The sequence below is a fragment of the Zosterops lateralis genome (assembly GCF_965231275.1).
Source record: "Zosterops lateralis genome assembly, chromosome: 32".
NCBI classification, from domain to species: Eukaryota; Metazoa; Chordata; class Aves; order Passeriformes; family Zosteropidae; genus Zosterops; species Zosterops lateralis.
In genome coordinates this window covers 301,624-318,025 of record NC_139792.1, presented here as the reverse complement: position 1 = coordinate 318,025, position 16,402 = coordinate 301,624, and the positions used below count along the sequence as shown (strand labels likewise).

Below are 16,402 nucleotides of genomic sequence, written 5' to 3'. Positions count from 1 at the left end.
CAAAATTGGAACAAAAGTCCCTTAAAAACCCAAAAATTGATCCCAGGCCCCAAAAAAAGCCCCCAAAATGGATCCCAGGTCACAAAAAAAGCCCCAAATTTGGTTCAAAGTCCCTAAAAAAACCCTGAAATGGATCCCGGGTCTTTCCAGGAGGGGAAAAAAGGAGAAAAATGGGAATTAAAGGGGAAAAAAGAGGAAAAAAGGGAATTAAAGGGGAAAAAAGGGGAATAAAAGAGGGGAAAATGAGGGGAAAAGGGGGAGGAAAAGAGAATTAAAAATGAGGAGAAAAGAGGAATAAAAAAGGGGGAAAAAGGGAATAAAAAAGGGGAAAAAAAGGAATTTTCGCGACTCCAAGCAGAACCAACCCCGGGCCTTTTCCTGGGCGGGATTTTCTCTTTTATTTCCCATTTTTCTCCTTTATTTGGGATTTTTTCCTCTTTTCTTTCCCATTTTTTTCCTCTTTTCTTTCGGATTTTTGTCTTTATTTCGGGATTTTCTCTTTTATTTGTAATTTTCCGCTTTTTTTTTCGGGTTTTTCTTCTTTTATTTCGGTTTTTTCTCTCCATTCCCTCGGCCGGGGGTTCATCCATCTCCCGCCAACGAGGGTCGTTCATTAATTGATTAATTAATTGATTAATTAATGAGTTAATTAATGAGTTAATTAATCCCCGCGCTCGTTAAAACCCCGCCGGGGGCGAGGCCCAGCGGGACAGAAATAAAAATAAAAATAAAAATAAAACAGAATAAAATAAAATAGAAAAAAAACCAAACCAAAACCATAAATATTAATAAATAAAAAATAAAAATAAATCCCTCAAAAAGTCCCACATAACCAAAAAATAAAAATTAATACAATTTAAAAATAAATACAAAAATAAAAATAAATATAAATATACATATAAAAACAAGACATCCCCACAAAATTAAATATAAAAATAAATTAAAAATAAAAAAAAAACCGTCCCCCCGCCACAAAACCCAAAATAAATAATTAAATAAAAAAGTAAAAATAAAAGTAAAAAATAAAAATAAATACAGTGATTTTTCCCCCTTTTTTCCCCGTTTTTTCCTCATTTTTTCGCCTTTTCGCGGCAGTTCCCGCCGGGCTCGACCCAATAAAAATTCAAATTATTCCCATTTTTTGGGGGAAGTTTCAGGTTCTTGTTCACCAAAAATTCCCCAAGAAATCCCGGCCTCGTCCCCGAGTTTATTTTACCCCAAAAATCCAAATTCCGCCGCTTTTTTTCCCCATAAAAATGGAAATTTCATTGTTTTTCGCCCCTAAAAAACAGAATTTTCAGCGTTTTCTCCCCTAAAAATGGAAATTCGGCTTTTTCTCCCCTCAAAAGGCCCCAGTTTTTCATTTGCATAGAAAATAATAATAATAATAATAATAATAATAATAATAATAATAATGATGTTGTAATAAAAGAAATGTAATAATAGAAAATAATAGAAACAGGATAAAAATAGAAAATAAAACCAGGAATAGAAAAAATAGAAAAAATAGAAAAAGAAATAAAATATAATGAAATATAATAAATATAACAGGAATATGAAGTCAAAAATTCACATTTAAATGTAATAATGGAAATAAAAAGCGAAAATACGAAAAAAAAAAAACTAGAAATGGAAATAAAATAAAAATGGAAATAGAAATAAAATAAAATGAAATAAAAATAGAAATGGAAATAAAAATAAAAACAGAAATAAAATAAAAATAATAAATAAAATAAAATTAAAATTACCAAAAATAAACACCACCCACTTTATGATAATAATAATAATAATAATAATAATAATAATAATAATAATAATAATAATAACAACAACCAAGCCCCGGCGCGGTTTTGGGCAGAGTCTCTTCATTCCCCGCAGGTTCATTAATGACTTCAATGGCTCCGCTCATTAATTCCCGTTAATTAACCCGATTGTTAATTAACGCCGCTCATTAACGCCGCTGATTAATGAACCCGGATGGGCCTTTCCACAGGATCGGAATTTCCTTTTTATTCTCATTTTATTCTCATTTTATTCTCATTTTATTCCCATTTTTCCCTGATTTTATTCTCTTCTTTCCCCTCATTTTATTCTCTTTTTCCCCCCCATTTTATTCCTATTTTCCCTCATTTTATTCCAATTTTTCCTCATTTTATTCTCCTTTTTTCTTCATTTTATTCTCATTTTATTCTCATTTTTCCCTCATTTTATTCTCTTTTTTTTTCTCATTTTATTCCCATTCTATTCTTATTTTTTATCTCGTTTTATTCTCAATTTTTTCCCCTTTTATTCTCAATTTTTTTCTGCCTTTCGCCCCCAAAACGCCCCAAAATTATTTCAACAACAACAACAACAACAACAAAAAATCCCATTTTCCACCCAAATTAAACCTCATTGAAATTTCTTCTCCCCGAATTTTCCCCTCCGGTTTTTTATCTCCCAAATCCCCAATTTCCCCCTTTTTTTTCCCTTCCAGATCCTGAATTTTGGCCTTTTTTTCTTTTCCCAAATCCCCATTTTTTGCCTTTTTTTTTCCCCCCTCCAAAATCCCGATTTTTTTCCTTTTTTCCCCTCCCAAATCCCGAATAAAACCCCCAAAATCCGCTTTTTTTTTTTAATAAACCCCAGAAATTTCGCTGTTTTTCCCACCTGAGCCTTTCCTCGGGTACAAAAACCTCCCAAAATTAAAATAAAACCAAAGAATAAAATAAAATAAAAATAAAATTCCTTCCCTTCATCATTTCCGAGGCCGAATTTTGATTTTTTTCTCTCCTCAGGGCGGGAAAAATCCGAATATTTACAATAAAATGCGAATATTTACAATTAATTCCTCGTTTCCTTTACCGGCCTCCGTTTATTTCCTTTAATTATAATTTTATTTTAATTTTTTTCCTATTTTTAAGCGCTTTTTTTCCCCTTTTTTTTTTCCTCAAGGCGAGAAATTCACTCTCCATTCACGGGGGTTTAAATTCCGATTTTTTTATTCATTTTTCCTTTATTTTTTCGTCATTTTCTTCCATTTTTTCACCGCGATTTCGCCGGAAAAAAATCACGATTTTTTATTCAATGTGGGAATTCAGTCTCTATTCACGGGGGTTTAAAATTCCATTTTTTTAATCATTTTTCCTCCATTTTTCCGCCGTTTTTTCCCATTTTTTCACCGGAAAAAAAATCATGATTTTTTTTCTTCAAGTCTCTGCGCGCGGGGGGTTTAAAACCCCATTTTTTTTCTCTTTTTAATTTATTTTTTTCGTCGTTTTCTCCCATTTTTTCACCGCGATTTCACCGGCGGGGAAGAAAAATCCCGATTTTTTTTTTCTCAGGGTGCGAAAATCAGTCTCTGTTCACAAATATTTAAATTACGATTTTTTTTTTTTTCATTTTTCCCTTATTTTTCCATCGTTTTCTCCCATTTTTTTCACCGAGGGAAAATCGCGAATTATTTTTCCAATGCGAGAAATTCACTCTCTCTTCACTCCATTTTAAATCCGATTTTTCCCATATTTTCTTTATATTTTCGCCTTTTTTCCCATTTTTTCGCCGGAAAAAATCGCGATTTTTTTTTTTTTTCCAAGTCTCCATTCCCTCCGCTTTAAAATCTGACTTTTTTTTTCATTTTCCCACGGTTTTTTCCATTTCTTCACCGCGTTTTCACCGGAAAAAAAACGGAAAAAAAAATTTTTTTTTTCATTTTTTCTCACAATTAACTTAATTAATTTTTTTTAATTTAAATTTAAAAGAAGGCGAGGGCCTGCTCCCTGAGGAGGAGTCTTTTCTTTTCCATGCGCCGGTTCTGGAACCAGAAAATCCCATTTTTTCATCCATTTTTCCTTTATTTTCCCACCGTTTTTTCCCATTTCTTCACCGCGATTTCACCGGGGGGGGGAAAAAAAATCAGGATTTATTTTTTCACTGTGGGGAATTCACTCTCCATTCACTCCTCTTTAAAATCCGATTTTTTTTTCCCATATTTTCTTTACATTTTCGCCTTTTTTCCCCTTTTTTTCGCCGGAAAAATCGCGATTTTTTTTTCTCCAGTCTCCATGCGCCCGTGGGTTTAAAATCCAAATTTTTTTTCCATTCATCTTTTATTTTCCCACGTTTTTTTCCCATTTTTCCACCGAAAAAAATGCGATTTTTTTCCCCATTAACTTAATTAATATTTTTTTATTATTATTTAAAAGAAGGCGAGCGCCTGCTCCCTGAGGAGGAGTCTTTTCTTTTCCATGCGCCGGTTCTGGAACCAGAAAATCCCATTTTTTCATTCATTTCTCCTTTATTTTCTCCCATTTCCTCACCGCGATTTCACCGAAAAAAACGCGATTTTTTTTTTTTCAATGCGATCTCCATTCACGGGGCTTTAAAATCCGATTTTTTTCCCCATTTTTTCTTCATTTTCCCACCGTTTTTTCTCATTTTTTCACCGGAAAAAATCGAAAAAAAAATTTTTTTTTCATTTTTTCTCACAATTAACTTAATTTTTTTTTTTTTTTTTTTATTTAAAAGAAGGCGAGCGCCTGCTCCCTGAGGAGGAGTCTTTTCTTTTTCATGCGGCGGTTCTGGAACCAGATCTTGACCTGCTGGTCGCTGAGGTTGAGGCGCTCCGAGAGCTCCCGGCGGCGCTGGCGGGTGATGAACTCGTTCACCAGGAACTCCCCCTCCAGCTCCGCCAGCTGCACCTTCGAGTACGGCTTGCGCTTCTTGCGGGACCGCCCGTGCAGGGGGTACCAAGGAGTGGCTAAAAAAAAAAAATTGGGGTGAAAATCTGATTTTTTTCCAAAAAAAAATTGGGGTAAAATGCGATTTTTCCCTAAAAAAATCGTATTTTTAATCCATTTTTCCACTAAAACAAGTCCCAAAAATTCTCTTTTTTTTTTTTTTTTTTTTTTTTTTTTTTTTTTTTTTTTTTTCCTCCTGGAAAAAGAATTTCATAAAATGCTCCTTTTTGCCTTTGTTCCTTAAAAAAAAAAAAAAAAAAATACCCGAAATTGTCACTTTTCCCTTTTTTTTAATCCTAAAAAATACTCAAAAAAAGACTTTGTTTTTGCCCCTTAAAAAGCGTCCCCCAAAATGACCCTTTTGGTACCAGGGAGTGCCTGGGGAAAAGAGAAATTTGGGGTGAAAATGGGATTTAAAAAAAAATGGGGAAAAAATGGGGCTTTTTAGGGAAAAAATCGTATTTTTAATCCATTTTTTCCACTAAGAGAAAGTCCCCAAAATTTCTCTTTTTTTTTCCTCCCCGAAAAATAGTTGCATAAAATGATCCTTTTCCTTTTTTCCCTTCTAAAAAAAAGAATATCCTAAAAATTGGATTTTTTTCCTTGCGCTTCTTGCGGGACCGCCCGTGCAGGGGGTACCAAGGAGTGGCTAAAAAAAAAAAAATTGGGATGAAAATCTAATTTTTTTCCAAAAAAAATTGGGGTTTTTTAGGTAAAAAATCGTATTTTTAATCTATTTTTTTTCGTCTAGAAAAGGCACAAAAATGTTATTTTCTGTTTCTTTTTTTTTTTTTTCCTGAAAAATAATTTCATAAAATGCTTTTTTTTCCCCTCTAAAAAAAAAAAAAAAAAAAGAATATCCTAAAAATTGGATTTTTTTCCTTTTTTAACCTAAAAAACACTCAAAAATTACTGTTTATTCCTTTTTTCCTTCCCTAAGAAAGCGTTTCCAGCAAGGACCTTTCGGGTACCAGGGGGCGCCTGGAAATAAAATATTTGGGGTGAAAATGGGATTTTTTTAAAAAAAAATGGGGGAAAATGGGGAAAAAATAGGGAAAAAAATGGGATTTTTTAGGGGAAAAATGGGATTTTTTAGGGAAAAAAATCGTATTTTTAATCTATTTTTTCGTCTAAAAAGAGTCCCAAAAATTCTCCTTTTTTTTTTTTTCCTCCCCGAGAAAAAATTTCATAAAATGATACCTTTCCTTTTTTCCCCCTTAAAAAAAAAAAAATCCTAAAAATTGAATTTTTTTCCTTTTTTAACCTAAAAAATACTCCAAAAATGACTTTTTATTCCTTTTTTTCCCCCCTAAAAAAAAATCCCCAAAATGACTTTTCTGGTATCAGGGAGTGCGGGGGAAAAGAAAAATTTGGGGTGAAGGAACTGCCCCTCCAGCTGCACCTTCGAGTCCGGCTTGCGCTTCTTGCGGGAGCGCCCGTGCAGGGGGTACCAGGGGGCGCCTGGAAATAAAATATCGAGTCAAAATCTATTTTTTTCCCAAAAAAAATTGGGTATTTTAGGTAAAAAATCGTATTTTTGCCCCATTTTTTCCACTAACAAGCGCCCAAAAAAATGTCCTTTTGGTTATTTTCCTTTATCCCCGAAAAAGACTTTTATAAAATGATCATTTTCTCTTTTTTTTACTTTAAAAAAATACCCGAAAATGTCATGTTCCCCCTTTTTTCCTTAAAAAAAAATCCATAAAATTCTTTTTTTTCCCCCCTCTTTTTCCTTTTTGTCCTTGTTTTCTTTCCGCCTAAAAAGCGTCCCCCAAAATGACCCTTTTGGTACCAGGGGGCGCCTAAAAAATAAAAAAATTTGGGTGAAAGTATGTTTTTTTACCGAAAAAAATGGGGAAAAAATGGGATTTCTTAGGGAAAAAATCGTATTTTTACTCTATTTTTTCCACTAAAAACAGTCCCAAAATTTCTCTTTTTTTTTCCTCCCCGAAAAATAGTTGCATAAAATGATCCTTTTCCTTTTTTCCCTTAAAAAAAAAAAAAAAAAAAAAAAAAGAATATCCTAAAAATTGGAATTTTTTCCTTTTTTAACCTAAAAAATACTCCAAAAAATGACTTTTTTTTCCTTCCCTAAAAAAGCGTCCCCGCAATGATCTTTCGGGTACCAGGGGGCGCCTGGAAATAAAAAATTGGGTGAAAATATGATTTTTTACCGGAAAAAATGGGGCACAATGTTTTTTTTAGGGAAAAAATCGTACTTTTAATCCATTTTTTTCGTCAAAAAAGTCCCAAAAATTCTCTGTTTTTTCCTCCCTGGAAAAGAATTTCATAAAATGCTCCTTACATTTTTTCCAAAAAAAAAAAAAAAAAACACAAAAAAAAAAAAAAAAAAAAAACCAAAAAAAAACACAAAACTATCCCTGAAATGCGATTTTTCCCTGCCAAAAATTCCATAAAATCCTTCTTTTCCTTTTGTTTCCTTGTTTTTTTCCCCTAAAAAAAGCGTCCCCGCAAGGACCTATGGGGTACCAGGGAGCGCCTGAAAATTGAATATTTGGGTGAAAATCTAATTTTTCCCCCCCAAAAAAAGAGGTAAAATGCGATTTTTCCGGGAAAATATTGTAATTTTAATCCATTTTTCTCCACTAAAAAAAGTCCCAGATAATGCCCTTTTTGCCTTATTTTTTGGTCCTCGGAAAAGATTTTTATTAAATGCTCCTTTTCCATTATTTCCTTTAAAAAAAAAAATCCCCGAAAATGTCACTTTTTCCCTTTTTTTCTAGAAAAAAAAATAATCCCATAAAATGCTCTTTTTTCCCCCTTTTTTCCTTCCCTAAAAAAGCTTTTTCTAGAAAAATTAGAATTTCGGGTACCGCGTGGCGCCTGGAAAAAAAAAAAAAAAAGGCAAAATTCGGGATGAAAATCTGATTTATTTTCCCCAAAAATGGGAGGAAAATGCATTTTTTTCCAGAAAAAAAAAAATCATAATTTTACTCCATTTTTTTCGCCTAAAAATCTCCTAAAATGCCCTTTTTGCCTTTTTTTTTTCCGTCCCTGAAAAAGAATTTCGTAAAATGCTCCTTTTCCATTTTTTTCCCTAAAAAAAAAAAAAAAGTATCCCCGAAATGAGATTTTTTTTTCCTTTTTTTTCCTGAAAAAAAATCCATAAAATGCTTTTTCCCCCTATTTTTTTGGTCCAAAAAAAAAAGACCTTTCAGGTACCAGGGAGCGCCTGGAAAAAAGAGCGAAATTTGGGGTGAAAATATGAAATTTTTTTTTTAAAAAAAAAGGGTAAAAATGGATTTTTTCCGGAAAAAATGCTCCGTAAAATCATCGTTTTACCCCTTTTTCCCTTTAAAAAATGCCCCTTTTACCCTTTTTCTCTCTAAAAAACTCCCAAAAATTCCCTTTTTGCCTTTTCGTTCCCTCCCCGAAAAAGGATTTCATAAAATGCTCCTTTTTCCTTTTTTTTCTTTAAAAAAAGGATTTTCCAAATGTCACTTTTTCCTTTTTTTTTTAACCTAAAAAATACAAAAAATGACTTTTTTTCCTTTTTTCCCCCCTAAAAAACCATCCCCGTAACACCTGTTTCCTATTTTTTTAATTTTTTTTTTTTTTCGGGAAAAAAAATACTCCATAAAATCATCATTTTACTCTTTTTCCCTTTAAAAAAAACTCCCAAAAATTCCTCTTTTTTTTTTTTTTCCGTTAAAAAGAATTTTACAAAATACTCCTTTTTTCCTCTAAAAAAAAGCATCTCCGAAATGTCATTTTCACCTTTTTTCCTGAAAAAAAAAAATCCATAAAATCCTTTTCCCTCTTTTTCCCTTTTTTCCCCTTTTTTCCCCCTTTTTCTCCTTTTTTTCCCCTCTTTTTCTCCTTTTTTCTTTTTTTTTTCCATTTTCCCCCTTTTTTTCTCCCCTTTTTTTCTCCTTTCCCCACCCCCATTTTTTCCTCTTTTTTCCCCATTTTTTCCCCCATTTTTTTCCTTTTTTCCCCTTTTTTTCCCCATTTCCCCATCCCGGCCCCGCTCCCGCCGCCGCCTCTTCCCATTTTGGGGTTTTTTTTGTGTTTTTTAAATGGGATTTTTACGGCTTTTTTTTTTTTTTTCTTTTCTTTTCCAAAGCGGCGGCGCCCAATGAAACTTTGGGGATTTCGGCCCCTCCCCGCGCCGGGCCCCAATTTCACCCCCAAAAAACCAAAATAAACAAAAAAAACCCCAAAAAAATCCCATTTTTGGGATATTCAGGGCTCAGGGTGGCAGCGACCCCCAAAATCCCGGGAAAAAACCTTCAAAATGCCCTAAAATCTGTTTTTTAAAGCCCCAAAATCCGTTTTAAAAATAACCCCACAAAACACAGAGGAAAAAAACCCCAAAATCAAGAAAAAAAATTTCCAAAAATCAAGGAAAAAAAAAAAAAAAAAAAAAAAAAAAAGCCCCAAAACCCATTCAAAAAATAACCCCAAAACCCAGAAAAAAAAAAAAATAAATTAAAAAAAAATCCATTTTAACAAGCCCCAAAATCCATTTTTAAAAGCCCCAAAATCCAGGGGAAAAAACCCAAAATCAAGAAAAAAAAAAAAGAAATCAAAACCCAGGGAAAAAACCTCCACAAAATCCATTTAAGAAAAATCTCCAAAACCCCATTTAAAAACCCAAAACCCGTTTAAAAACCCCCCAAACCCAGAAAAGGATAAACCCTAAACTTATTAAAACCCTCCAAAACCCATTAAAACACCACAAACCCCCCAAAAAAAACCATTTTAAACCCCCAAAACTCCTTTTAAAAAACCCCAACTTCCCATTTTTTTGGGCCTCGCCACCGTTGCCGAAGTCCAGGGGTGACCCCGACCCCGCCGAACCCCAATTTTTTTCCCAAAAATCCCCAAAAATTCGGGTTTTTAGGACCTTGTTGCCACTGTCAGGGTTCAGAGACTCCGAAATCCCCGGGAAAACCTTCCCAAAACACCCAAAAATTACCCAAAATCCCTTTAAATCATCATAACACACCCCAAAACCTTAAAAAAACCCCACCAAATCCCTTTAAAACATCCCAAAATACACCAAAACACCCGAAAATAACCCAAAATGCCCCAAAATATCCCAAAACACCCCAAATTCCCCCAAGACCCTCCAAAAAATCAAAATAAAACCTCCAAACCCCCCAAAAAACCTCCAAAATCCAAAAAAACCTTTTCAAAATCCCCCAAAAATCCTCCAAAACCCTCAAAACCCCAAAATCCCCCCCAAAAAAGAACATTTTAAAGCCCCAAAAATCCCTTTTTTGGAGCCTTCCCGTCGCTTTGGGGGTTCGGGGGTGACCCCACCCCCAAATTTCCAAGGAAAACCTTTCTGAGACCCCCCAAAAGACCCTCCTGAACCCCCCAAAAAACCCGAAAAATCCCAAAAACCCCGAAAAAACCAAAAAAATCCCCCAAAAAATCCCATTTTAGGACCTGCCGAGTTTTAGGGTGACACCAACCCCGTCACGACCCTTTTATTCCAAGGGAAAACCCTAAAAACCCCCCTGGACCCCCCAAATTCCCTCCAAAACACTCCAAAACCCCCAATAAACTCCCCAAAATCCCCAATAAATTCCCAAAATCCCCCAAATCCCCAAAATTTCCTTTTTTAGAGCCTGTCCGACCCCAAATTCTGGGGGACACACCCTAAAAACATCCTTCAAACCCTCTGTACCCAAAAAAATTACCCCAAAGCAACTTAAAAATCCCAAAACTACCCCAAAAATCCCCCCAAACCCTCAAAAAAAAAAAAAAAAAAAAAAAAAAAAAAAAAAAAAAACAGCCAAAATCATCCCAAAAAAAAACTCATTTCCAGGACGTTCAGCCCCAAATTCCCAGGGAAAATCCTTCCAAAACCCTAAAAACACCCCAAAACCCCCAAACCTCCAAATCACCCTAAAAATGCCATTTTTAGGACCTTCAGCGCCAAATTTTCAGGGAAAATCTCTCCGATACCCACCACAAAACCCCTCTGAAACCCCAAAAAACACCCTAAAACCTCCTAAACCACCCCCAAAAATACCCAAATCACCCCAAAAACCCCAAATCACCCCAAGAAAACCCAAATCACCCACAAAAAACCCCAAACCATCCCAAAAAAATCCCATTTCCAGGCTCTCAGTGCTCAGGAGTGACACAAACCCCACCGTGTTCCCTTTATAATCCCCAGGAAAATCCCTCCAAACCCCCTGAAAAACCCTCTAAATCCCCCCAGAGCCCCTTCAAAACCCCCCAAATACCCTCAAAACCCCCCAAAAAACCCAAACCACACAAAAAAACCCCATTTTCAGGCGCTCAGTTCTGAGAGGTGACACCAACCCCGCCACGTTTCCTTTATTCCCGAGGAAAATCCCTAAAAAACCCCCAAAAAATCCCTCCAAACCCCCCAGAGCCCCTTCAAAACCCCCAAATACCCCAAAAAACACAAAACCCCAAAAAAACCCAAAAAACCCCAAAATCACCCCAAAAAAATCCATTTTCAGGCTCTTAGGGTGACACCAACCCCGCTGTGTCCTCTTTATTCCTGAGGAAAATCCACCAAAAAACCCTAAAAAATCCCTCTAAAACCCCCCAGAGCCCCTTCAAAACCCTCCAAACCCCCCAAAACCCCAAAACTACCCCCAAAAAAACCCAAACCACCCCAAAAATCCCATTTCCAGGCTCCCATCACCTCTCTCTGTGTTCAGGGATCACCAACCCCACTGAGTTCCCTTTAATCCCCAGGAAAATCCCTCAAAAAACCCTAAAAAAATCCCTCTAAACCCCCCAGAGCTGCTTCAAAACCCCCAAATACCCCAAAAAAAGCCCCAAAAAATCCAAATTACCCCCCAAAAAAATCCCATTTCCAGGTTCTCAGCACCGCTCTAAGTGTTCAAGGGTGACACCGACCCCGTTAAATTCCTTTTTCCTCACAGGGAAAACCCTTCCAAAAAACATCAAAAAATCCCCCAAACCCTTAAAAAACCTCGAACTCCCCCAAAAAACCCAAAATCACAAAAAAAAATCCCCCAAAAACCCCAAAATCAGCCCCAAAATCCCGATTTTCGTTCTCTCACCGCCTTCTCCACCGACCCCTTCACTGCCGGGGAAAACCCTTTAAAAAACCCTAAAACAACCTCTAAACCCCCCGAAAAAATTCCCAAAAATCCCCCAAACCCCAAAAACACCTTCAAATCCCCCCAAAATAACAAAAAATCCGATTTCCAAAAATTCCGCCTCCTTCAGCATCCAGGGGAAACACTGACCCCGCTGCGTCCCCCTTAATCCCGGGGAAAATCCTTCCCAAAACCCACCAGAAAACCCACAGAAAAGCCCTTCAAAACCCCAAAACCCATCCCAGAACACCCCCAAAACCCCCAAAACCGCCCCAAAACTGCCCCAAAATCCCATTTCCAGGCTCTGAGCTCCACTCCTCGTGTTCAGGGCTGACACCAACCCCTTTAATCCCGGGGGAAATCCTTCCCAAAACCCACCCAAAAACCCTCTAAAACCCCTCAAATCCCTCCAAAATCCCCCCAGAAACCAGAAAACCCCAAAACCACCCCAAAAGAACCCCAAATCCCCTCCAAAACCCCATTTCCAGGTTTTCCCCGCCGCTCCCCGTGTCCAGGACCGGCAGCAGCTTCTCCCCGTCCCTTTAATTCCCAGGGAAAATCCTTCCCAAACCCACCAAAAAACCCTCTAAACCCCCTCAAAATCCCTCCAAAATCCCCTAAAATCCCCCCAAAACCCCAAAACAACCCCAGAAAAACCCCAAATCCCCTCCAAAAACCCCATTTCCAGGCTCTCACCAGCTTTTCCTGCGCTCAGAGGAGACACCGACCCCACCGCGTCCCCTTTTCCTCCCAGGGAAACCCTTCCCAAAACCCGCCTAACACCCAGCACAGAACCCTCCAAAATCCCCCCAAACCCTCCAAAAAAACCCTAAAACCACACAAAATCCCCAAAATCTTCTCCTAAAAACCCTATTCCCGTTCTCTCCCCGCCTCCTCCAGCGTTCAGTGGCGACACCGACCCCGCTGAGTCCCCTTCGCTCCAGGGGAAAACCCCTCCAAAACGCCCCTTAAAAAACCCCTTCAAACCCCTCAAAAGCCCCAAATTCCCCCCCCAAATATCCCAAAAAACCCGATTTTCGAGCTCTCACCGCCTCCTCCAGCGAGACACCAACCCCGCCGCGTTCCCTTCACTGCAGGGGAAAAACCCTCCAACCAACCCCCAAAATAACCCTCAAAAATCCCTGAAAAATCCCAAACCACCCCCAAAATATCCCAAAAAATCCCGATTTTCCAGCTCTCAGCGCCTCCTGCAGCGAGACACCAACCCCGCGGGGTCCCCTTTTCCTCCAGGGGAAAACCCCTCGAAAACCGCCCTCCAAAAACCTTCAAAAACCCCTTAAACCCCCCAAAAAACTGCGAAACCACCCGAAAAATGACCCCAAAACCCCATTGCTGTTTTCTCCCCGCCTCCTCCGGGGTTCAGAGTCAACACCAACCCCGCTGAGTCCCCTTCACTCCAGGGGAAAAACCTTCCTACACCCACCAGGAATCCCTCCCAAATCCCTCCAAAACCCCTCCAAAGCCCCCAAACCTCATAAAAAAATCCCCAAAACTCCGATTTTCGAGCTCTCACCGCCTCCTCCGGTATTCAGAGTCAACACCAAGCGCGTCCCCTTCACTCCAGGGGAAAACCCTCCAAAACAACCCTTAAAAAAACCCTCCAAACCCCCCCAAAACCCCCAATTTCCCCCCAAACCCCCAATTCCCGTGTCTCACCGCCTCCTCCAGCGCCGAGCGGCGACACCAGCCCCGCGGGGTCCCCTTCACTCCAGGGGAAGACCCTCCAAAAACCCCCAAAACCCCCCAAAAACCCCCTCAAATCCCCCCAAAACCCCAATTCCCATCTCTCACCGCCTCCTCCAGCGCCGAGCGGCGACACCAGCCCCGCGGGGTCCCCTTTTCCCGGCTCCCCGAGCAGCGGGGACCCCTCGGGCTCGGGCTCCGTGTCCAGGCTGTGACAGGGACCCCCGGGCGGCCCCTCCTGCGCCGGCCCCTCTGCGGGGAACTCGAATTTCCCAAACCCCCCTAAATTATGATTATGACTATTATGATGACCCCCCAAATTATTACTGACAACGGGGAGCGGCTCCAGCGCCAGCAGCGCCCTGTCCCTGCTGTCACTTTTATCATTTTCTCTATAATAACATTTGCTCTCCTCGCCCCGGGGCAGCTCGCAGGCCCTCCCGAAGCCCAGGTAGGGCTGTGGGTAGGGCCCGCAGGGCTCGGACCCGGCCCAGGCCGGCAAAGAGCCGAAATTGTCCCGCCGGGGGTAGGAGAGCGAGGGCAGCCCCGAGAGCTGCGCGCCCGCCCCGCGGAAATTGGGGAAATAAAAGGCGTCCCCCGTGTGGATGTTCACCAGAGGCCCCACAAAGCCGGGGTTCAGCAGGTTGTGCTCGCTCATGGTTGGGTTTTAGGGGGTTTTTGGGGGGTTTGAGGGGTTTTTAGGGGGTGTTTTAGGGGCTCAGGGCTGTGCCCGGCCATGGAGCGGCGGTTAAAAGGCTCAGCCCCGCTCTGGGCACTTGGGGGGTGGGTTTGGGGGGGGGTCCCTCCTTTGGTGTCGCCTCCCCCTGGTTGGTGTCGCCTCCCCCTGTTGTGTCCCCTCCCCTTTAGTGTCCTCTGTCCCCTCCCCTTCTGTCCCCCCTGTCCCCTCCCTCACCCACCGCCCAGTTCCGCCCCTTTTCCTCCTTTTTTTTCTCGTTTTTTCAGCCCCTTTCCCTGGTTTTTTTTTTCCCTCATTTTGTTCCCCTTTTGTCCCCTCCCTTTTTCCTCCTTTTTTCCCACCTTTTTCCGCTTTTTTTCCTCGTTTTTTTTTATCCCTTCCCCGATTTTTCCTTCTCATTTTGTTCTCCTTCCCCCCCTCCCCTTTTCCTCCTTTTTTCCCTATTTTTCCCTCCTTTTTTCCTGTTTTCCCCACATTTTCCTCGTTTTTTCCTCGTTTTTTTATCCCCTTTCCCTCATTTTGTTCTCCTTTTGTCCCCTCCCTTTTCTCCTCCTTTTTTTCCCTCATTTTCCCTCATTTTCCTGCTTTTTTCCCGTTTTTACCACGTTTTTCCTCATTTTTCCCTATTTTTTTCATCCTTTTCCTCCCTTTTTTCCTTCATTTTCTTCTCCTTTTGTCCCCTCCCTCTTTCCTCCTTTTTTCCTCCTTTTTTTCTGCTTTTTCCACAACTTTTCCTGCTTTTTTCCCTCATTTTTACCCTCCTTTCCCCGCTTTCTCCCCCTTATGTTGTTTTCCTTCCTCCCTCCCTTTTCCCTCCTCTTTTCCCGCTTTTTTCCTGTTTTTCCCACATTTTTCCTCGTTTTTTCATCCCTTTCCCCCCTCATTTTCTTCACCTTTTCCCCCTCCATTTTCCCTCCCTTTTTCCTCTTTTTTTCTGCTTTTCCCCCCCTTTTTCCGCTTTTTCCTCATTTATTTAATCCCCTTTCCTCGCTTTTTTCCCTCATTTTGTTCTCGTTTTCCCCCTCCCTTTTTCCTCTTTTTTTTCTTCCTTTTTTCCGCCTTTTTCATCCCATTTTTTCCCTCCTTCCACCTCCTTTTTTTTCTATTTTTCCCCCCACCGTTTTTCCTCACAATTCCTCCCTTTTCTCCCTTTTTATCTTTATTTTTCTTCCTGTTTTTCTCCCTTTCCCCCATTTTTTCTCATTTTCCCCTCCCTTTCCCCCTCTTTGTTTTCCTCCCTTTTAATCCCTTTTTTCCATTTTCTTCTCCCTTTTTTTCTCCTTTTCTCTCCCTTTTATTCTCCCTTTGTTTTCCTTTTTTTCTCCCATTTTCCCCATTTTCTTCTCCTTTTTTTCCTCCCTTTGTTTCTCTCCCTTTCCCCCTTTTTTTCCTCATTTTCCCTCTTTTTTCTCTCCCTTTTTTCCTCCTTTTTTCCCCATTTTTCCCTCCCCTCCCTCAAAAAAACCTCATTAACCCCTCCCCAAATTTAATTCCTTTAAAATTAATAAAAAATTAATTAACACCCCCCAAAAAAAAACCATTTTAAATTTAATTTTTTTTTTAATTCTTCACTGCAGAACCGCCCAAAAATCACCCCGAAAATCCCCAAAATTGGGATTTTTCACCCCAAAAAAATCCCCTCCGGGAGGGAGCGGCTCGTTAATTAATTAATTCCTTCATTAATTAATTAACTCCTTCATTAAGTAAAAGCGTCGCCCCAATAAAATTCCCCGCGGAGGTTTTTTGGTGTCAAATAAAACTTTGAAGGAGCCAAAAGGGAGCGACACTTGGAAACTCGCCCCGGTTCCACTTTTAAATCATTTTTATAATTTAAAATTAATTTTTTATAATTTTTTTCCTTTATAATAATTTTTTCTGCCATTTAAAATCAATTTAAAGCGATTTTTTCCCATTTTAATCGATTTTTTCTGCCATTTTTTATCATTTTTGGTCATTTTTTCGTCACCGTTTTCCCATTTTTGGGTAATTTAAAACAATTTTTGGCATCGTCTTATCTTTTCTTATCATTTCTGGGCCTTTTTAGATCATTTTTGGTCATTTTTACTAATTCTTTATCACTTTTTGTCATTTTTATCACCTTTTGTAATTTTTAAATTATTTGTTAATTAATTTTTATCACCGTTTCCACTTGTTTTGGTCATAATTTATAAATTCTATTATTTTTAATCTTTTTTATTCATTTT

The 16,402-nt window shown here is 39.0% G+C and overlaps 1 protein-coding gene across 1 annotated transcript; it reads right to left on the bottom strand.

The window, feature by feature from the left end:
* Positions 1-437: 437 nt before the first annotated feature.
* HOXC12 (homeobox C12) lies at positions 438-14,159 on the bottom strand (the record flags this gene model as incomplete). Its single annotated transcript, XM_083880971.1, has 3 exons — positions 438-4,925; positions 6,121-6,179; positions 13,610-14,159. 3 exons carry the CDS (start codon positions 14,157-14,159, stop codon positions 4,500-4,502), a joined length of 1,035 nt encoding a protein of 344 aa, XP_083737097.1. The 3' UTR covers positions 438-4,499.
* Positions 14,160-16,402: the final 2,243 nt, after the last annotated feature.